This window comes from Callospermophilus lateralis, chromosome 15 (genome assembly GCF_048772815.1).
Source record: "Callospermophilus lateralis isolate mCalLat2 chromosome 15, mCalLat2.hap1, whole genome shotgun sequence".
In the NCBI taxonomy this organism is placed as follows: Eukaryota; Metazoa; Chordata; class Mammalia; order Rodentia; family Sciuridae; genus Callospermophilus; species Callospermophilus lateralis.
Window position 1 is genome coordinate 85,071,813 of NC_135319.1, and position 23,116 is coordinate 85,094,928.

At 39.3% G+C, this 23,116-nt stretch overlaps 1 protein-coding gene across 6 annotated transcripts in view; it reads right to left on the minus strand.

The window, feature by feature from the left end:
• Ate1 (arginyltransferase 1) overlaps nucleotides 1–23,116 on the minus strand; it is a 144,496-nt gene that overhangs the window by 28,836 nt on the left and 92,544 nt on the right. For all 6 annotated transcript variants that reach the window (XM_077105282.1, XM_077105281.1, XM_077105278.1 and 3 more), the window contains one exon: nucleotides 3,111–3,231. In XM_077105282.1, the coding sequence (XP_076961397.1) occupies nucleotides 3,111–3,231 (121 nt within the window). The remainder of the gene's footprint in view (nucleotides 1–3,110; nucleotides 3,232–23,116) is intronic.

Sequence of the window (23,116 nt, forward strand, 5' to 3'; positions counted from 1 at the left end):
GCACCACATAAAAATAAATAAATAAAATAAAGGTATTGTGTCTATTTATAACTAAAAAATATAAATAAAAATACATTTTTTTTAAAAAAGTCATTTGAGAAACTTTTGAACTCCTTTCTTTGGAATAGGTAAAAGTCCTGAACTGAAAACAACACACCTATTTATGAAAAGATGGATTTCTTTAGAATTTTTTTGAAGTTACTTTAGTTTGTCAACATCCCCTCATTGTATCACAAAGCAATAAATACAAAAGGATTTTGTACTGTCACACAGACTTGGCTGAGTAAACCACAGAACCCAAACTTTCCAGAGAGGAAGGTGGTGCACGGGCAGGAGCCAGGGAATCTAGAGGCTGACCCCAGCCCAGGAGAGGGAGAGAGTGGGACTCTTTTAAAACCGGCCCCTGAAGCACCTTGAAGCTTCAGTTTGTCTTACAGAGGCCAATTGTCATTAGCTGTGCCTTTTGCAGAGAACTGAACTAGAGAACAGCTGGGAGATATAAGACATAGTGAAAAAAGTACCATGCCGACCAGCAACAGCACCTTGCGGAGCTCTTGTTGTCTGCGTCAGAGTTTGATAACAGTAAAACTGGCCCAGAGAAGAGGAGAGCTCCTTACAGGCTGCCATTTAAGCCTCCGATGACCATGTTTCACAGCAGGCGCCATACACTCCAGCATGTAGCTGCATTTTAATTTCCTAAAACCACAGGACATGAGTCTGCTTTCAAAAAGTGTCTGGGCTGTGACATTCAATACTGATAAAACTGTACAGTTTCTCTGTTGAAAGTTTCAAAGTCTCAACATATGGAAAGGATCCTTATTTTCTTCGAAGCACTATTCTCGAAGATATTTACTGTGTTTTGTAAATAAATTCTAAACAATGACTGCCATGAGTAATGTAACTTACTAGGTCACGGCAAAAGAACATGCTATGTATTGGGCTCTCACCAGGGCATCATGTGTTCATGACAAAGAGCAATTTGAGACTTTAGTTCTTTGCTGTGAAGTGCTCATTAACACTTATTTTGGAATATAATTTAAAAATCTGTTGAGTAAATGTTTACTTGCACACCCACCCAGTGCATGGAAGTTATTCGGTCATACTCTCAACTTTATAAAACAAGGAGAACTTGTGATCTTTTAAATCTCCAAGTATTATATAATAAAAGCAACCTTTAAAACAGATTAAAAAGAAAAGCGGGTAAAACTGTGTCCTAAATCTGGGAGTTAGAAACAAATTTAAGATCAGGATGCTGTTCAGTTGCAAGGAATTTGTAAACTTCACATATGCCTATGCAGTAATTCACCAAGATGATCAGCACTTTCCCCATGGAGGATCTAGCTCCAACCTGACCTGGAGAAAAGCTGTGGGGGGCTTCTGTGGTTTGTGGGGGTGGGGAAGAGTGGGTTCATATATGCTCTTCTTTATAACACTATTGCCTCTGGCTCTGACTCCAAAAATGACTGGAAATTGAATGCTTGTGAGCTATAGATCTGTGTGATCAACGAGGTGTATGTTTACTTAGAATAAACCATCCTATTCTGCTTAGTAATTTAAGGCATAGGAACTTAATAAAAACCTGGCTAAACTATAAAATATAAATATCTGGAAAGTCTGGAGTCAACCCCGATGCCTGGCACATGAGTCAGCAGGGCCCCAGGCCACTCCTCACCAGATCCAGATTGTAAGGTATCACACCATGGGTTACGAGTGCTACTCTGGCTTTCATAACAGCTTTTCCAGGAGCATTCTTTTTTTTTTTTTTTTTTGGTACGAAAAATACCAACTTTTGGGGAAAAAAATGCGCACCTTAGAGCTGAAAGAAATCACTGCATTTCTTTCCTTGCCCCTTTGTGTTCCCTTTGATTCTGTCCATTTGCCTCTTGCCCTTGGCCAGGCTTTGCATTTTTTTCCTTCCTTTTAAGATCATGGGTGGCTGGGAGAAAAAAATGTGTTCTTAAGAAGTATATGTCAGGCAACTCTGTGGTGGATTTATTAGGACTCAGAGCTCAATGAAGCACACATGGCACATCAGCAATGTGGGGAGGACATGCTGTCGATGGAGGGCAATCCATTTCAAGAATATCAACTCATACTGCTTAGCAGAGTCACACTTGAGTGCCCTGGGCATCAGGAAGAGCCCATTTAAAACCGATAGCGGACTCAAGACTAGGAGGAGGTAAGCAGAATCACACATTTTTCCAGAAAGAAGGTACACAGCAAATGAGAGTAAATGCAGACAGAAACCTGGGTACACATGGGGTGCAGTATTCTAACTTGTGTGACTGCCTCTGAAACAACACTGGTGGGGGTGACTCTCACATGCTGGTCTTAATTTAACCCTCATGATAGCTCAAAGGTAGGTCCTAGACATTAATATTAAGGGTCAGGAATCTGAGGCCAGGGAGATATTTTGTTTTCATGGTGCTAGGGAGGGAACTCAGGGCCTCACAGGTGCTAGGCAAAAGCTCTGCCACAAAGCCACACCCCGGCATTCAGGGAAGTTTCATGCCGTACACCAGGTGGTGGTGAAGACAGGATCTGAACCTAGCCAGTCTAACTCCAGGGCCATCCTTTTAGTGTCTGCACATCTAGTATAGACTAACATCCCAGGGAAACAACGGGAAACACACACGGCTGGGGCTGCACTAGGCAGGAGAAGAGGGGACAGGAAAGGAGACACACCAGAGAGCAAGAAGTCAAGAAAGTATTGTCACAAAGCCCCACAGCTTGTTTGCTACAGTGATACCATTCTACAGCTCCATCAGGCTAATCAGTCAACATCTTCTCTATACTGTCCACGTAATCCATCTAATGGTAAGCTTTCATGTACTGTGGTGGCTGCAAGAGAAATGGATAACGATGTCGACCCTCACAGCGTGCAAAAACTCATCCAATGGAAAGCGAGGGCTGTCAGCGGCAAAAATCCCGTTAGCTTTCTGAATTTTTGCGAAACTGTGAGATGTCTGCCCCATCTTACACATGTGTGCACATGTACTCATGTACACTCTTCAGTATGTAAAGCCACCTAATCTCTGCATAGAGCCACAGCCACGCACATGGAATGTGAAAAAGTCAACAACCCCCAGCTAAGGTCGGCCTCAGTGTACCTGCTTCAGGGTCCTGGTTGAAACGGCAGTACTTGGAGTTTTCCAGGGAAGGCAGGCACTGCTCAATGGGAATCCAAACATATGTCTCAGGACACAACAAATCAGAAGGCCTGTACTGACCCTGCAGGGAAGGGAAGAAAAATAGCACAGGCATTACTAACGGCCGCCCCAGAGCAGCAGGAGAGGTCTGAATGGCAAAGTCACAATTAACCGAGGGTCTCAGGGTAGAGCACTTGCCTAGCATGTGCAAGGCCCTGGGTCCCATCCCCAGTATCACAGGAGGGGAAAAAAGCAACCAGAAGCAGCTGCACTGTAGATGCCTCGACCCCTTAGAACATGCACTTCCGCATCTGGAACACACACCTGTGACTCTCCGCTCCCTGAGCTGTCTTTTGTGAGGTAATGGACACTAGAGGACTGTATAGACATTTTCCAAAATGGAAGGAACTTCACTGTCCTTAACCACACATTTTTTAATTTAGCTGATAATAATATTCATTCTGTTATATACTTATCTTATCAACATACTTCTATAAATAATCTAAACTAATACATATATAGTAAGAAACTTTTAAAACAATAGACATCTCAGGGAAACATCTATGATAATTCCATGAACTTTCTTCAAAAATTTTATTTTAGAAAAATAATTTGTATATTTATAACTCAATTATGTACCCTAAATCTAAAAACAAAACTATACAATACATGTTTGGGGAAAAATAATCATTCACTAATGGGTAATATGATAGTTAACAGAAAATGAAGCAAATTATGTGAAAGTATTCATTGAAAAATTTCAGAAATATCAACACTTTATGTTCTTTGAGCTTAAATAAAATTTCAAATGTCTCTTCTCTATTAAAATTCAAAATTCATATAGTGATTGAAATCTAGAGTAGTGTTTTTCAAACTATTTTGCTATAACTTACGGAAAGAAATACATTTTACATTACTTCTTAAACATATATTCAAGTATAAAACTAGAATAAAATGATTTCACACCCAATGCTTATCCATGTTACATTCTATTCTATTTTCATTTTTTAAAAAATGATCCTTTGGAACCACTAAAAGTGCTCCCACAGCAGTAAAGATTGTGAAAATCGCCTCCGCAAAGCCTCAAGGGCTGAAGGGCTCCACAGCTCCAACAGCGAGCTGAGTCAGCCCAGAGGCGAGCACCACGCCCCACCACCACTCAGGGCAGTCAGAGGCTAAGCCAGCGGGAGGCTATCCACAGCAGAAGGCGAAACAGAGGCGGGGCGAAGGCTCCAGGACGACGGAATTTTATTGGAGACTTAAAAGGAATGAGAATAATAACATGGAGATCTGCCAAGTCACAGATAACCAAGGAACAGAAAAGAGCAGGTTGCTACGGCAATGGAAAGGGAGGCTAGGACCAGATTCTGGAGCCTCAAGTGTGCTTTGGAATAATTTCTTCCAGAAGAAATGGAAGGCTTGCTGGCTGACAGAGTAGGCTTTACTACTACATTTCAACAGGAGCAGGTGCAGGATGAAGACCAGAAATTGAGACTCCAGTCTTCGCTTTCCTGGGGTGCTCACCGCCTTGTTGATGCCTTCCCACCCAACAGCAGTTAAGAGCCACCTGAAAGGGTCAGTTCCAGGTGATCTACGCACTTGGTATACTCTTAGAACTCACAACAAGATTACTTAAAAATAAATGCATAATGAAAAAGTATAATAAAGCCAGACACTCCACTGCCTCTCCATCTTATCAAAAACAATCAATTCCATTCCCTTTTGTTATGATTTGGATATGAGGCATCCCCCAAAATCTCATGGGTGAGAAAATGCAAGAAGGTTCAGAGGGGAATGACTGAGTTGTGAGAGTCTTAACCCAATCAGTGAATTAATCCCTTATGGGATTAAGTGAGTGGTAACTAGAGGCAGGTGGGGTGTAGCTGGAGGAAGTGGTTAATTGGGGGCATGGCTATGGGGTAACATTTTGTATCTGGAGCTAGAGTCTCTCTCTCTGCTTCTTGATCACCATGGTGAGCTGCTTTCCTCTGCCACCCTCTCCCACCATGATGTTTAGCCTCACATCAAGCTCCGAGAAATGGAGCCAGCCTTCTCTGGACAAGACCTCTGAAACCGAGAGCCCTCAAATAAACTTTTCCTCCCCTACAGCTGTGTTGGTCAGATCTTTAGTCATAGCAGCAAAAAAGTTGACTAAAACACATTTCTTATTGAAAGCAACTCCACTCTCCATTGATTCAGAAACAATTTTACTGGGGGGAAGGGACGGTATGAGGTGAAGCTCTCCATAAGATTAAATGTGAAAATATAGACAACAGGAGTTCTAAATCTTTCTTCTTTTCTGATTCAGATCATTTGAAAAGTCTAATGGGAAAAAAAAATGCTAAAAGGCTAAAGACATCAAACTTCTAGGGAAAAGAAAGGAGTAAATTTTTTTGACCATGCAATATACAAAGATTTTTTCAGAAGACAGGGAAAAAGAAAAAAAACTGATGAGTTAGACTTCATAAAAATTGCATAGTATTCAAAGAAGTTATAAAGAAAAGAGTCAAGTCAAAGAAGGAAGAAAATTCAACACAAACAGTAGACAACAGACTCATACCCAGAACTAAGAATTTCAACCAATCAACTTTTTAAATTACTTAAAAACTTTGTCAAAGATATACAAATGCCTAACCAGCACATGAAAGATGTACAAATCAAAACTGTGACAAGTTACAACTGCGGCTCTTACTAAAGTGACTAAAAATTCAAAAGATGGAATAATGAAGGTTTGGCAAAAATTTGGACTAGCTAGAACATAGCTATTGCAGGTTTAAAACAGAAGCCATTTGATAAAATATAAATATTCATGAGTGTATCTAGGATAAATTCTGTGAATTGGTAATTTGATTAAAGAATTTTACTTTTATCAATGACAAATGATTTTACATACAAGATGTGCCATTTTACATCACCACCAGCAATGTTATGTATCCAGTTGCCGATTTCCCCCACATCCTTACCAAGACTGTACACTTCCAAATTAATCTCTGCCAGTCTGAACAATGGCATTTCACTGGTTTTAATTTGCATTACATTCTTTCCCTAGATGCAAAGAATTTGCCATTCCCGGTTCCATAAAATTGGCCCATTGTGCTGTTAGATTGCTGATCTTTTTTAATTAATTGAAAAACAATCTTTACATAGTAAAGAAATTAACCCTTACTTTATAAAATTCATTTGACATATTCCCTAGTTTATATGTCTTTTTATATTATGTGTCATACTCTTTGCCACGTGGAAATTTGACATGTAGTCAATTTTATCATTTTTTAAAAATGGCTTCTGGGTTTTTGCACAATAATTAAAAAGGCTACACTTGTTTAGAGATTTTTTAAAAATATGCTAGAAAATAATTTTTCTAGTATTTTTATGGTTTCAAAATTTTACAATACATTTATGCTCCATCTGGAATTTATTTTGGTATAGGTTATAGGAAAAAGATCCAACCTAATTTCTTTCAGATGTTTCCTCAGTACCCTCACCATCGTTTTTTGAACAATCTTCATTTCCTTCCCTCACTTAAAATGCCTCTTTGAGAACTTGCTAAAATTTTGTATGTTGTGAAGTCTTTTCTGGACTTCAATCTAGTCATGTGCCAGTGCCACACAGTTTTATATAGTAAAGTTCTGTCTTATATTTTAATCTCTGGATACATCTAATTGCCTCTCATCACTCTTCCTTTGCAGAATATTCTGGCTCTTTTTGCTTAATTATTATAGGATTTCATATTTGGCCCACATGAGTAAAGAAACAGAAATAAAAATGGAATGGCTTCTTCTTCTTCTTTTTTTTTTTTAAACCAGGAATTGAACCCAGGGGTGTTTAACCACTGAGTCACATCCCCAGCCCTTTTAAATATTTTATTTAGAAACAGTATCTCACTAAGTTGCTTGGGGCCTTCCTAAGTTGCTAAGGCTGGCTTTGAACTTGCAATCCTCCTGCCTCAGCCTCCCGAACCTCTGGGATCATAGACATGTGCCACTGCCCTGGCTGGAATGGCATTCTTGATATTATAATGACAGAATACAAAATAGAATACCAAGAACATCTAGTGAAAAAAAAAAAAAAAGTGTATCATCTTAAGTTAAAAAAAACGAAGAAACCCCAAAATTGTACAAATGATACCATTTTCTAACTCAAGGTGGGAGTAAATGCTAACTGGCTAACACATGACAAATATTAGAGGTGGTGGGGGTCAGGCAGGCCTAAACTTGGGAGTCTTGCTGGTTGAAACAGACCCAGTTTCCCTGTAAACATACTCCATGCAGATATGTGGATTCAACTACAGTCACAGGATTTACTGTCAATAGTACTGACAATAAATAATAGCAATGAGTACTCAATGAATCCTCACTATTGACAGGCACTAGGTGCTGGTCAGAAAAAGATGGATCAATGCATGCCTCTGGAAAATTCTCAGTCCAATGAAGGGACAGGGCTGTGCCAAGAGGAAGCATAAACAGGAATGTGCAGAGTGTGGCGCGTGCCACAATTCAAAGCTCATGTCCTCTGAAGGCAATGTTAGCTCACACAACAAGCAAGACACTGGCTTATCTCACTAAAAGATCATAAATGATAATCATAAATCATTCTGACCTGTGCTCAAGTGATTTCAAATTTTTTGTTAGACTAAAACATTATTTTCTGCCAAAGTACAAGCTCATTTCAGTACTTCAACTATTCTCCCAAACCATTAAAGATGCAGAAATTCATAAACTGAACTACTTTAAAATGTATGCTTTCTAAATCAAGCTGGCTGAGGAGTTAAAGGCACAAGTAGAAAGTGCAGCGGTCTGAAAGCTGCCCTGCTCTGTGTGCTGTAGGCAGATGAGAAATGTCTGTAGGAAGAATGTAATTACCTGTGGATTTGGACATACTTTCCTTTGGTAAGAAAGAAAAATATTTCAACCTCTAAGAACATTCATTCAGATTGGAACAGCGAGGTAAAAGATTCTTTCCTACAGTGGTAGCTTTTTGTAAATAAAAATCTAAGTTACCACAGACTTCTGAAGTACTCAAAATTCTGAAAACATGACTGGTCCAACAGGGTTTACTTCCAACTGCGTAGGGAGTTCTTTCAATGTGATGTACAACTTAGAAGATCAATTCTAGACATCCTCGGAGCCTCCTCACTGCCCACCCCCCAACAAGAACAAAGTGGGCCTTACTAAGAAGGGCACCTCGGGCAGGTACCATTAAGGGCAGCCTAGTTCAAGATATGTTGCCTGCAAAGTTAAGAGTTAGTTTTAAAAAGTCCTGAAAATAGAAGACAGAACGCCTAATTTTCATTAGTATTTTAAAAAATCGGTAAGAAACAGCCGCACAATTCAAAGCCCTCAAAGGGAACTAACAGCAAATCCTGTGATTTATAACTTCACCAATCTGCCATAACATCTACAACTGTTTATAAACTGTTTGGAACTGGAAAACAGAACAAAAATAAAGAAAACAAACTGACAAAGTGCCTCAACATTATGAGTTGCCAAAGAAGAGTCAATGTTCTACTCAAAGTATGGCTATAGGACCCAACGGCTTCCTCTCTAATGAAAATCACTTACACTATTTGTACTTATACTACATCTCCCCACTAAGAAAAAATTTAAATATGGTTACATAATATCTCAATCAATTTTGCTAAGTTGCACAGAATAAAAGTCTAGGAAACGCCAAAGTTAAATCTAAAACATTGAAAGAAAAAAGCCCAAAGCCCTAGCTGAACAAATTTCCAGCTCTGTTTCTATTAGAAAAGACTGTGTATCCCGGAAAAGGAGATGGTACAATTTTGGTTTTGGTCAATGGAATGAACAAAGACATTCTTCTCACTTGCATGCTTCAGACCATAATTTGAAAAGCATTACCATATTGATTTAATTTTCTACTCTATTAAAAAAAAAATCACAAAATAAATTATGTGGAAAATATCTTACTTTAGCAAAACACAATAGTCTGAATTCAGTCTAAAAACTACATTCATTTTGATAGCCAGACACTAAAAACATCCATCACATCTTATAGAATAACAATAAATACAAGTATCTAAAGAGTTTGTAGAGGATATATGTACATGGAAAGATTTGATTTCAAAATCAGTAATAATTTCAGCAAAGATACTTTAGATGAACATCTTTTACTTCTAATGAAAACAAAGCAACAACACTTAGAGATTTTCCCCAGTTACAATGTATCTATCTAGTTAAAAATATGAATTTTTCAAGAGCAAAATTATATTAATGATGTGGAGAAAAAATAAAAGATGGTTCTAGCAAACCCTGGCAGTCAATTTTTTTGCAATGATTTTTATGATGTATTTCCTATACCGTAAAAGTCACTTTTTAAAGTACACATTTCAGTCTTTCATTATATTTCAAGGCTGTGCCACCATCATCACTACATAATTACATAACACATTCATCATTCCCCAAAAGCAACCCCACACTCATCCTCAAGTCACTCTCCATTCTAAGGGCCCTTGATCTATTAGCAATCTATTTCAAAATGGAGTATCTTCTCAAATTGCCATGCTTCCTATTTGAGTCTAAGTAAAGAATAAAGACAGGACACAGCCTATAAGACCCCAGGTGACACAGGCCCACGTCACCTTTCTGGCCTAGTTTCCTATGACTTCCCCCTTCTCTGCCATGCCACCTTGGCCCCCACACTGGCTTCCTGCATCTCCTGGAACAAGCCATGCCAGTTCCCACCTCAGGGCTTCTCCAGGCTACTCTCTTCTGGTCTTAGAGGTATCCCCTAACACTGTCATATACTTAAGTTTTGCTCAGTCACATTCTCAGGGAAACCACCTATCTCCCTATTTTTCCTTCCACAGAGCTTATCAACTTTGAGTGTCTTTTAGTTCCCTGTTCATTTACATCTATATGAGACTCCTGTTAAAATGCAGGTAGGAGTTTGCTTACTAACATGTTCCAAAACCTGCTTAGTAAATAACTGGGTGAATGGGCAGTGAGCTGGCACTGCTCTCCACCTGCGCCCTTCTCTCCACCTGCACCCTTTCTCCCTCCTCTCCCCAAACACAGCAATGTTACTGTGTTATCTCCTGCCTTGCCCCAATCCATCCATCTGCAGTTGCCACACTTGTATCAGTGGTACAGCTCCCTATTGCTATTGTGTGAGCAGTTCTCAACCCTTGGTAATTATCACCAAATGCTAAAACTGCAAGTACATTATTATGAGAGGGTCTACAAGAGTTGCTGAAATTAAAAAGGGATTTTCATACTCAAGATGATTAGAAATAAGCTACTTGTGTCCATTTAATTCTCTTTTCCCCCCACAAAGCTGAAAACATTTTTTTCACTGGCATATGTTCTCAAAAGGAGCACAGCCATTCAGGTTACATTTCACTAAAAAAAAAAAAAACTTGAGAAATGTCCTCTTCTGCTGGCAGAGCTGAGCAGTACCATCTTGGTTGGTAATCCTTAACAATGATGATTTCTCCCTGTGTTTGTTAAGAACCCAGTCCTCCTAATAATTCTTTGTATCATAGGAATTACATCCTGTAATAAGGGAGGAATGAAAACAGATGTTATTTCTATTGTGTGGATAAAACAATATCATTCATAATAGTGATGAATTCTAAACTTCTGATTCCCTTTCTCACACCATATCTAAATCAAAAAATACTATTATTTAAAGTATTTGCATAATAAATTCCAAAAAATCTTAAGAAATCACAGCTTAATTAAACATGCACTGGGACTGTGCCTGGCATCTAGGATCAGTGGATGAAATGGCCTTGGGAGGTGCTCACCATCAGTCAGAAGTGGGTAATGGTGCCCTGGTAGTTTCCACAGCCACAGGAGAATTCAGACGACTACACAAAGTGCTGGGGAGGTGACAAGAACAAGAGGACCAAACCAAGCTGCTTATGGAACTCAAAGGTCAAAGAATCAGCTTCTTCTGTGACAGCAGTAAAGGTCCCTCTGCAATGCACTGCCAAGGCTGAGCAGCGTCGTGTTTGGGAAAAACAGGCACCAACAGCAAGCGCTGGTGCAAGACCCCACAGCTGTCTCCCTTCTGAGCTCCCAAATCACGCCATCAAAACTTCATCAAACAGGAGATGAAAAGGCAAATGATGGTGTCATCTTTACAGCTAGTATGTGGTCCAGCATCTACACAGCTTCGGGAGGCTTCATGTGGCCCCACGGCTTCACAGTTTGGGGGGGCTTCAATGACATGTTATCTTCAGCTTTATATTCAAAATGTTAATGTCAGGTTAGTTCTAAAGAGTAACTCTATCTTCTCCCTGAACAAATGCCAATTTCCATAAATTCAAATTTATTACCAGTTAAGTATTTTTCCTCTTAATACAGAATGATATATTTGAAGTAATTCACGAAATGATTCATCTATAATTGGTATTATCTGGAGAAATATTATGGAACCCATGGTTTTTAAAATGCACTGTGGTTCCTCTTATCTTCTTAAATCTCCTGTCTTACTAGATTTCCATCAAAGTGCTTCTTACAGCTGAATGTACAACTGATCAGAAAAAAAAGATTTACTATTTACATTATAAAGGAAAACACCCCAGAAAAATCCTGAAAAAAAAAAAACCACTGAAATGACTAACCATCCATTCTTTGATTACAGTAAATCCAGAAATACATTATTTTAATCTTTAAAGGGCTTTCACATCTTTTAAGTCATTTTTTTTCCTTTTTTGGCCATTATAAATATGAAGAAACATGTGAACCCTATGTATTCAGGACTATGTACGTTTGCTGGACTGACAGAGAAGAATTCCCTTTGAATATTACATTTTTCGTTGTATAAGTTTAAACATCACAAATTAGAAGTTATTTCTTTAATTAAAGTTAAAGTATTTGAGACTGTTATTTTTTTCCTCAAAAAAAAAAATCTGAGAAAAGTAAAGAAATGCTTTCATATGATATTCACCCAAGTTAGCATTCTTGGCTCTTAATTGGAAACATCTGGAGATGGGCTTGGCAGATTGCAATAAAACTGAAGTTACCAATTCACACCCTGCCATTTTGAGGGTATTTTGTTTTTACAGTTTTCAAATCAAAACCAAACGGACTTTCCTTTGAACTCTGGTCCTGAACCAAAGATCTTTATGAGATTTCATTCTCAAGAATACTTTATAAATATTTTGTAAAACAGGAAGGTTTTCATGAGTATTTGAAACGAGGTAAACCTGCAAGTTGTTTTAGAAGTTCAAGTCAAATTAAAATGTAAGTACACCAAAACGACAAAATTATTTCAACATACATACACCCACCTCCCCACAGAAAATACCATAAGCAGGGAACAAAAAAGAGATTAACTAGACATTTAAGTCTTGTGTCAGGCAAAGTTGATATCAGTGTTGTTTCCCACAATAAACATACTGATTTTACTAAAACCGACTGCTTAAAGAGAAGCTCTCACACGACCTAAAGGAAAATAGTTCAAAACAATCCATTAAAGTGGGCTGCGGCCCCAGAGAAAGTCAGAGTAAGGGCTTATTAGATCCAGTCCTTTCCCTGAAAGACAACACCAGTGGAATCCCATCCGTGGAGTGCGAGGCAGACCCCTTGCTCCTGATTTCATTACGTAAACAGAGACTGACTTTATCCGTCCCCAAGAGAGCGCTTCAGAAGTAACTCTAGCTGCTCTGTTTTCAAAAACTGTGTTTGGGTTGTGCCACGCTCAGCTGGCGAGGTGAGCCGAGACCAGTCAAGACAAAGGGCCTAAACATCTGAATCCATTTGCGTTCCCCAAACTCTGAACACCAACAGATGTCCTCCATGTGCGCCACGCTAAGCTTTGAAAATTTAAAAATACATATTTTCTCCACTGACAAACAGAAAGTGATGGTATTCTGTGTTTCTTTAATTAAAATCCAAGGGTTCTCAAAGGCTCCAGGACTTACTTTAAAGCTTCTTTAAGACTGAGCTATTTATTTTACTATTGGCAAATAATGGAGAATAAAGATTCTAATTCAGTTTTAATCACAATCTTTGCTTTTATTTTGGAAACCCTGAGTTAATCTTTTTTTCTTTTAGAAAACACAAAGAAAGCTTGTGAAGAAAAGATTCAGGGAGTCAACTTACAGCTCAAATTTAATTTCAAACTGAAGGGTCATAAGTTGAAAGGATGAAAAACACTAGAATGAAAGACGAAGGCAGAGGAAATAATACACAGAGAAAAAGAAAACCCAAGCTGCCTCAGTTTCTGTTGGAGAGTGCACATGCACATGGATAGTCACACACGTGTACATATGGATGTGATGTTCACTATGTTGATGAGAAGGTTCAGTTTGGGTGTTTGTTTTTTCAGCCTATAGTTTAGAAAATAGCACTGAGAGGCCTTGGTTCTGCCACTACCTGGATGGAGGCCACCTGCACCTGGAGGACAGTGAGGGGCTGGTTCCAACCTTGATGCTGGAATCCATCTCCCATTGCCACCAGACTGAGCCGATGGATGCTATTGAAACCCTTTACTGGCTCTGCAGTATCTAATGTCTACCCAGGAGGATCTCTTTCTAAAGTAAAAATATTTCATAGGCTTTAAATGATGTGGTTGTAATTTTAGGTATAGCTGATAAAAAATTACACAAGAAAAAAAGACACCCCACATCCAATAATGTTTTTAAATGAATCTGGAAGTTATTAATCACAATCGAACCCGCGTGTCTGTAAGGCAACATGGGTGCGGATACCTTGTGACACTCCCTAGTTTAGCAGCACCAGGGATGTGCCTGACTATCAAGACCCACTTTCAGTCTAACTCCTCATCTCCCACACTCTCACCCCAGGGCACGCGGCTGCCCTCCCCATGGGCGTGATGGAGCCTAAGACTGCCTGCTCCTCCTCCACACCAAGGCCTCCATGCCCCAGCTTCTCCTGGCCACAGTGCTCCTGTCCCGGGCTCCACGGGCCATGCTGCCATTCCTGCATTCCACATGTCAATGCCAAACACGCACAGTCTGCCCGGCCCCTGGTGAACAGCAACACAGGCTGTTTCAGATAACCTTCTTGTCTAAAAGGGGAGGCAAGCTTTAAGGATATAATGGCAGAAACATTACTACACAGGATGTCATATGCTGCAGAGGAAGCACGTGGGTATCACAGGGAGCCCTAATCTGCCAGGGAGGGTTGGGCTCACACTCTGGGAGATTCCATCTGCATCTCCACAGAAGCCTCCTGCAGAACTCGGCACAGTCCACAGGAGTTGTTTGTGTACATGCTGCACTTCTCCTACCCCAGATCAGCCCTTCCTCCAAATCCCAAATCAGAGTTTCCAAGGAGTTTTCCTTTCATTCCTTGTGCCCAGATTCCTTATACGGGCTGAATTCTAAAACACTTAAATATTTACTGAACTAAGCGGAACTGTGTCAAATTATATTTCTTAAGAAAAGTAGAAGAGAATCCTAAAACCATATGGACTTCATATATATTAGTACTCAGTTCCATGTTAAAATTTTTAAAAGGAGGCAAGGTGAGACAAAACTTAAGTGACCTGATTGAGGCTGATTACTGCTAACAGCAAGATTAGAACTTCAATCTTTTTTGGTTAAAACTCCCCCCCAAAAATAAGCCTAAGTATGAAGACCTCAATTGTGTCGGCACTGTCCCATGATCCTGCTTAGGAGCTATGCCTGATTAGAATCATTTAGGCCCTGCTCCTCAGAAACATAATCTTGATTTTACTTTTTAGCATTCTTTTTTAAAATTGACACGCCCTGAATCAAACAAACTCTAAAAAATAGTTCCCAACAAATATACAGCTTTAATAAAGTCGGTCAGTGATCTCTAACTGATCACATCACCAACTGGAGCTGTTATTTTTCCCAGAATATGGAAACAGTAAACATTTTTCAATGCCTGAAAACCTTAATCGTAAAGGTCTGTTTAATTACACCCCTGAGGAAAATAAGAAGTTAGCCATAACCGCAGATTTTTCCCAAGGGTATGAGCATTGGTAATCAATCCTTTTTTCTGCCTGATGGAAAATTCATCACAAATGGCTTAAATACCTCAAGTGTAAGGATAACCTCTTCTCCCTGGACTGTGCAGCAGCGGGGGTCCTGGTGGGATTTGCGTCCTGTCCCCCTGGATGGCAGCACTGTTCTGCATTTCTTGAAGGAAGGACCTAGTACAAAGCTAAAGCAGCAGTGCCTGCGGAGTACCCACACCTCAGCAAGCTCCAGACACCTAACAGGTTACCTCCTCCCCTCCTGAATGATCAATTAGCTGTGACCACTTTTAACTTAAACAGTCATTCAAAGGGTGAGCAAATCCAGTCCATTTCACAGAATTTCAGTGAAAGTGTTGTGAAAAATGCCTGCTGCTACCACCTCTAAAGAATCCAACAACTCTGGAGCACATGGATTTTTCGTTCCTTCTAAGACATCCGGTTATAAACATCATAAGTTGTCCAAACTCATTTAATCATGCTGCTGGCAAAGTTAGTAATAAAGATCCTCAAGATTAAAGGAATTATTAACATAAATCTTATATAACTATGTCCCTCTTTAACTATTGGCCTATTATAAAATCATATCTGCCTCAAATACACACACAAATCTTTAAGATGTAAGAATTTTTAATATTTTCACACATGGATTGAAAATATTACTTTCGGATTTATTTAAAAAGGTTTATATGAAGGGAAAGTTTTCAGTGACTATGTCATTCAAGTTCTTCTAAAATGTCACCAATCTTGGACTCCACACAAAACATGCCACTTCCCAACAATTTGAAAGAGCCATCACCATCTTTCCATCCAGTAACATTTTGGAGAAATCAAGAGAGTATATTATCAGTTTACCACATTAAAACTCTCTAGAACCTGCATAAATTAAACAGAAACTGAAACCTACAACTTCCAATTGGGGGAAAGTATAATTCAGAGAAGTTACTATTATGGAGCCTAAAATCAGGGCATTAGCCAACGGGATGATTACGGTTTGGGGCTAGAAAAATTTGGAACATTGAGTGTGTTTAGAAGCTGCTGACCCACACGCCCAGGAACACGGCAGCTAGGTAACTCCAGGTGGTACACAGCACACAATCTGACAGCATTTTTTGGTATGATTATGAACTCACAGATCTGAAGGTGTTTAATGTGTTTGAATCCACTAAGTTATTATCCTTTTTGATACTCAAATTGTCCACATTCTAACCAGTGGGAGCCAATTTAAGTTGTCTCCTGAGTGCTTCCAACACATCCTACTAGTTTATGATCACTTCCCTGCTTCTCTTTATCTTCACAGAGACATTTATTAAAGGAGTTTCAACCATCCTTGAGATTCACTGTACGCTTGTGAGTGGCAGTTGAAGATGTACCGCTACATAAGCCAGGCTTCCATCCAGTCATTGACTTTAGTCTTGGGGAGCGGTAGGACCTGTGAGCATCTGTGTCTCCTCTTTCTGCAGTCACAGCATGAAGCACCTACATCAGGACTACAAAGAGTTACACAAGATAGAAATAAAACCTAGGCTTTCTACTGCTCTTTTATACAACATCCAGCCTTAACAAAAGAGCACATAAAAGTCATCTAAAAACCAGAATAAATCAGATGTAGTGGAAACGTAAATCTGAATAAAAGAACCAAATTAAAGTTTAGTTTTCTCTTTCTATAACACTGAAGTTAAAATGTTTTAGTAAACATAATATGTAATTAAGTAATTTTAGTTTTAATAAAAATAACAAGCCAACAGTTCTCAGCATAACACTAAATTCTTGACCTGTGCTACCACATCAATCTTTATAATGACCCTACAAGGACTGGTGATTACTGTCTCCATTTCACAAAGACATGGAGGCTTATAAACACCTAAAATAAGAAATCAGATTTGAATTTGGCTCTTCCATCTTTGGGAGCTACATCTTTACTCTGCTTTCTTCTGATAAAAAGCTAATTAAAATGTTTGAATTCTATAGGGAAAAGTATTTATAGTCCAGTTTTCAACAGCTTTTTATTAAGAGAGTGTATACACAAAAATGCATAAGATTTACATTTTAAACATTTACAATCTAAAAATTCTAATGTTCAGAAGAAACTGAAAAAGATAAGATTATGGCACTGAGTAAAATGCTGTGGGCACCAAAACATTCAGTCTCAAGTAGTGTCCCCAGATGACCAGCTGCACAGGGACACCAGCAGCGGCACCACGAAGGATGGGGAAGAGACCACCTGACCCAAGAGAACAAACTCCACATCACCGACAGTGTGGCACCCTGATACCAGGACTCTGGGCATGATGTCCTGAGATTGACGTAGAAGCACCTACATAGCATTCCTGACAAAGATGATGAACCTTCAAAAATGTCCATGGTATGAAAACATAAAAACAAAATTACAGTTCTAGATTCAGTGATCTTTTTTAAAAATAAGTGAAATACGTAATTCTTGACCAGATTCACGGTTGCGGGAGACATTATTGGGAAAACTAGGAAATTTGAACATGGACTGTCTATTTGGTTGTACTACTATAAAAATATTAAATTCCTTGAGAGTGATCATGGTATTATAGTTAAGTATGAGAATATCCTTGTTCCATGCTGAAGTACAAGGCGTGAAATGTTAGGATATCTGAAACACTTTCAAATAGGTTAGCAGGAAACACACATAAATTCTCTTACACAATGTAAACAAAGATAAAGCAAAGGTGGCAAATACTTGTAACTGATGGCCTTGGATGCAAGTATGTAAGGTGTCCACTGTTCTATTCTTTCAACTTTCTTGTGGATTTGAAAATTTCAAAATTTGGGGGGAGACCAGTTCCAGGAAATACATATTTCTCTCTATGCCCCCAGCACACTTTTGTGTTCCTTTTTTTTTCCTAGACATTAATTTGACACATTTGATATAGCAAGATCTTTTTCAAATGTTTATCCACTTTAAGAGCTGCTTGAAGACAGCGTCTATGTCCAAGTCATCAGCACCAGGATCCCAAAGAGCCTCAAATAGAGCAGGCCTCTATTTGATTTCACAAGATACCATTACATAGATGACAATAAATGGCTTTTAATAACACTTCAATGCACTTACAACAGAAGTATTTCCTGGTTGACAAAACCACATAATCCTTAAAATCTAGAACAATTTTAAACTGGTCATGTATCTGGAAAGTTACAGTAAAAAAAGAAAGGAAGAATTACGAAAGGTCATTAATCACCATATGTTTAGTTGGTAGGCCACCATGGAACACCTTATGTTTTATTATTTCAAATGGCATAAATTTAATTTATATAGGTAAGAGTCCATTTTATAATTGTATCCCAAGTTAGTAATACACGGTCTAGAGACACCCAGGTAATTTGATCTTTGAACTTCACATAGCAAATTATCCATATAGTTGGATTTTGTGACTGTGAGAGAAAGGCGGGGAGGTACCGGATAATACAGATGATAAAGACATTAATTTAGACTAGCATAGGCTGGATCAGCAGGGGAGTAAGCCAAGAGGAGCTTAGTGGCACTCTGTGGAATAGGGGTCAACAAACCATGGCCCCTGGGCTAAATTTGGTCTGTTGCTTGTTTATGTAAGAACTACAACCTAAGACTGGCTCTTATATTCTTTAATAGTTGAAAATAAATCAAAAGAATATTTTGTGCCATGAAAATCATGACATTAAGACTGAAAGTCCATAAATAAAGTTTCATACAGTCATGCCTGTTTGTTACTGTCTATGGCTGCTTTTGACACAATGCGGACCATGAGGCCTGCAAAACCTAGACTATCAACTGTCTGATCCTTTACGGGAAAATCCTGCTGACCCTACTGAGACCCAGGGAGAAAAGTTTCCATTTCCAGAAATGATGGGGACACCTGGGGATCTGTTCATCTTGTGACATTCATGAAGATCTATACTTTTATATACTTTTCTAAATGTACAGTGAGTGTGTCTTGAGAAAAAGTTTTTAAAGACCCTATTATCAGGGCTGGGTCTGTAGATCAGGAGCAGAGCTCTTGCCTGGCATGTGTGAGGCACTGGGTCCAATCCTCAGCACCACATAAAAATATATAAATAAAATAAAGGTATTGTGTCCATCTACAACTAAAAAAATTTTTTTTGACATCTACTATTGTTAATTTAAAGATTTACAAAGGAGATAAATCTGATACTATTTCTATAATTAACATTGAAAACTGATATTTTTGTAGCTGTTGTCAGAATCAGGGTTTGACTTGGTGGAGTCCAGACTATGGGTTGCCAGGGGCAGAATGCCCACATCAACCTAGGCAGATCATTAGAGAAGGCTCCTGAAAGCAAGTGAAAGCAGTTCAGGCAAGCAGATGCCAACTGCAGGGTCCAACTCAAGCATCAGGAGCACAGCACAGATTCCAAAGCAAGACTCTAGCATTGAGGAGGACTACAGGAGCGAGGTAATTAACATCACTTGTAATTTAACGCTGATGGGGCAACTATAGAAATGTGCAAGCACAAAGCCATCTATGGTGTGTGGATCCCAATAGGACGCGAAAGCCTAAGGCATGCAGGCTAGCAGGCCAAACTGACTTGGGAGACATGTTGAATCACAACTTGCTTATCTTCAACTATTAAATTCTTCCCAGCAAATGCCAGCTTTATCCAAACTGAACTGGGAGAGTAGAGGTGACTAACTGAAAATGCCCAACACAGAATGTGTGTGAACACTCACACAGACACACACACACCTTAATCAGGCTTGCACTAACCGTACATTAGTTGGCTAATCTTTGATTCAGAACCAAGGCTTTTCTCTAAGGTCGCACCACTGTGACTTTTAGTTACCGGTTCTTTAAAGTGTACAGAGAACAGAAACACTTAGAAAAGTGCAGAATCTTAAGGGCTGGGTGAGCATAGATCAGTGGTTGGGCTCTTCCCTCCATGTGCAAGGTCCTGTGCTCTATCCCTGATACCTCAAACAATAACAACAAACAAGAAGTATAGAATCTTTCCAGATTCTTACAGATTTTTTTTTTTAACCCAAACTCTTCTAGTTCTCAACTAACTCAACAAATTCACAACTAATTCAACAATTATTTTTTTATGACTCATCTTTGGGTTTTTCCAAGGCATTCAAATTAATTTTAATGCAAATAACATTTTAAAATTCTCCATCAGTTGGCATTTAAAAAATGATGAAAACACACATGCAGGTGTGCTAAATGTCACCCACCAGTCACCAGAACTGAGTACTCTGAGAGCCATGAGCACCACTGGGTGAGTTACAAAGGGAATGGAAGCATCAGCAGACAAACTGAATACAGAGGGCTCAGAATCAAGACCCGGGGCAGGGAGCAGCAAAGCAGAGCCCCAGCTGCAAACCAGGAGGAAGCCCATCTGCCACAACACAGCTACAAGGTTGTTGTGTTTGGGGCACAGCTGACAAGATGCATCTGCAAGGGACTAAGGGACCCTAAAGGGACTGAAAGAAAACAGTAGAATCAAGTCAGGACAAAGTCACTGCTATGCTGGATGCCTAAGGGAGAATAACATTGAAAAGGGGGAAAAAAGAACAAAAATGGCAAAGACTATTATCTATTTCAAGTCACTTGAGGGAATCCTCCTTTTGCTTACCTCTAAAGCAAGTTAGAGTAGAGCAGAACCTTACTTCCCTTAATACAAAGGCTGACATCACTGAGTTATTCAATTTCCCTTACAATGCTCTTGAGAACTTGCAAGGTAAGTTTGGGAAGTGCTGAAAGAACAAAAGCAATCTTTTAGTGTTTCAACCCCAAATTTAAATAGGCACCAGAGATCAGCACTACTGGCTCCTAAAAGTAGAATAAAATATATCAGTATCTAAATAAACCCCAAAGTTATAGAAACAGAGAGACACACTTACGTTTTATCAGTTTATAAAAGAACTTAAAGGCAGTCAAGTTAAGTGAATTTTTAGTGTAAAAATTTTAAGAGACATATTAAAAATGAAAGTCAACTAGTTTAATTTTTCCAAAGCAGGAAGTATCCTTTGTTATATTCCTGTCTGTGTTTTACCAGTTTAATTTGAAGCAGCTTCAATTATGATATTTTCCTCTAGGCTCCTTGGGGAAAATGTCCCAAATGAACAGATACACAGTAAAAATGGGTTCCTGACATTTAATATGAACATTTAATATTAATATGACATTTAATATTAACTGGAAAAGGGTTAATTCTGTGTTAATGTCTCCAAAATAAATATAGAAAAAAATATTTTTCATATTGTTTTCAACAACAAAATGAAAAAAATTTAATTGTGACACCTTATAATATCAGGACACTTAGCCACTTAAAATAATTGTTTATGTAAGTGACTTAAAAATTATTCATGATATAGAAAGAAAGAAAAGAAAACCTTAAGTTATACATATTTATAACGCCTAAGGAAATACAGTGAAAAGGTCTGCAGTGCCTTGCCCTGAGGAAGACAGTTACAGACAACTCTTAACATTCCATTCTCTTCTCCACAAAAGAAATTATTCTTCATATAAAATTTTTAAAAAAGAACAAGTTGGGGAAAGGCAAATAGGAAAAGGGCAACAATAATTTCAAGCAAGTTGATTCTGCACTTGTACAAGTTATTTCACTCAATCAATTTTAATAATTCTTACAACTTCAGAAATGATACAATGTCAAACAGTAAAGGAGACTTCAGATGTTCTTTCAGGAACATTCATATACTTTCCTTGTGAAGATGTGCTGTGTCTGCTGCTCAAGCTGGTACACAACACAATAGTCCTGGTCCACCCATTGGAGCTGCTCATCCAGAACATCATACTTTCTTTCAAGTGGGAAAAAGAAAACACACAAACCCAAACACACACACCAGTGGCCAACACCGATAGTGTTAACAAATTTTGGCTGCCTAAGTGCTTCACTAGAAATACCAGTTTTGCACACAAATGTATGACAACTACATCACTATCAGTTTTAGAAAAATGATTGTGGTTACCAAGGGTTGGGGGAAGAGGAGTTTTTCACAAGGGAAAAGCACAGGGGAACTGCTAGAGAAGAACATTCCCTACAGAACCTGTGGTGCACGCCAAAACCCACTGAACTGGACGTCACAGAGTGAGCTTCAATGTGTGCAAACTGGGAACCGGAGCATCATTCAGGACGCTAGGGGATCCTAGGATGACAAGTCAACTGCTACCAAGGAACCTAACTGAGCACAGACACCTAACACTGCCACACAGGAGCTGGGGAATAAAGGTGCTGATCTCAGTAACATCAGAAAACTGCAAGAATTGGGAATAAGAGGGCCTGCACATGAATGCTGAGTTCTCGCTGGTCAGCTTGCTTTTCACTGGGGTATAGGTCAACACAAGTACCATCCTGCAGTTGAACACACAAGTAAATGGAAAAGAGAAGGCTGGAGGCAGGTGTGTCACTGTTGGTGAAGGCAGGAACAAGCTAAGCAAACAAGAAAGGATGGGGTATTGGGTTAGAGGTGAAGACATCAGTATGAATTTGCACAGTCTAAGGGAGAGAGGGACAGGCGTGGAAACCATCACTTGCCAGGTTTCTATTCGCAACTAAAAGGCTCAGGGGTCACTCCAGTTGAACTGGGCTAACTGGGCTGCGCAAAATAACCACACAAGAGAGACAATACCTTTTTCTTTGGAGTCGCTGTGACGGCTCCTCTGACCTTAAGGGTCCGCAGAAAGAGAGAGGGAGAGCACGCGCTGACCCCTTTTATTGAAGAGAAGCTATTCAAATGAGGCAAGGAGTCAGGTTTCAGGGGGCTGAGTCTATCTTCATGATGTCCACTATCAACAGGTTGACGGACACCTGGGTAGGCCACACCCAAGGGCATAAGAGAAGGAGACACACACAAGGCACTTCCATGGAAGATTCTATCCTAAACAGAGCAAGGGGTTATATTACAAAGGAACAGGTGAGCATAGCTTCACCCATGGGGCTGTAGGAAGCCATGCCCAGGCACAAGACCCCCAACCCTTGGACCCAAGAAGGATGGGGAAAGCTCTGCCACATTTCTGCGACTGAGCGCCTCAGCACCCAGCCGG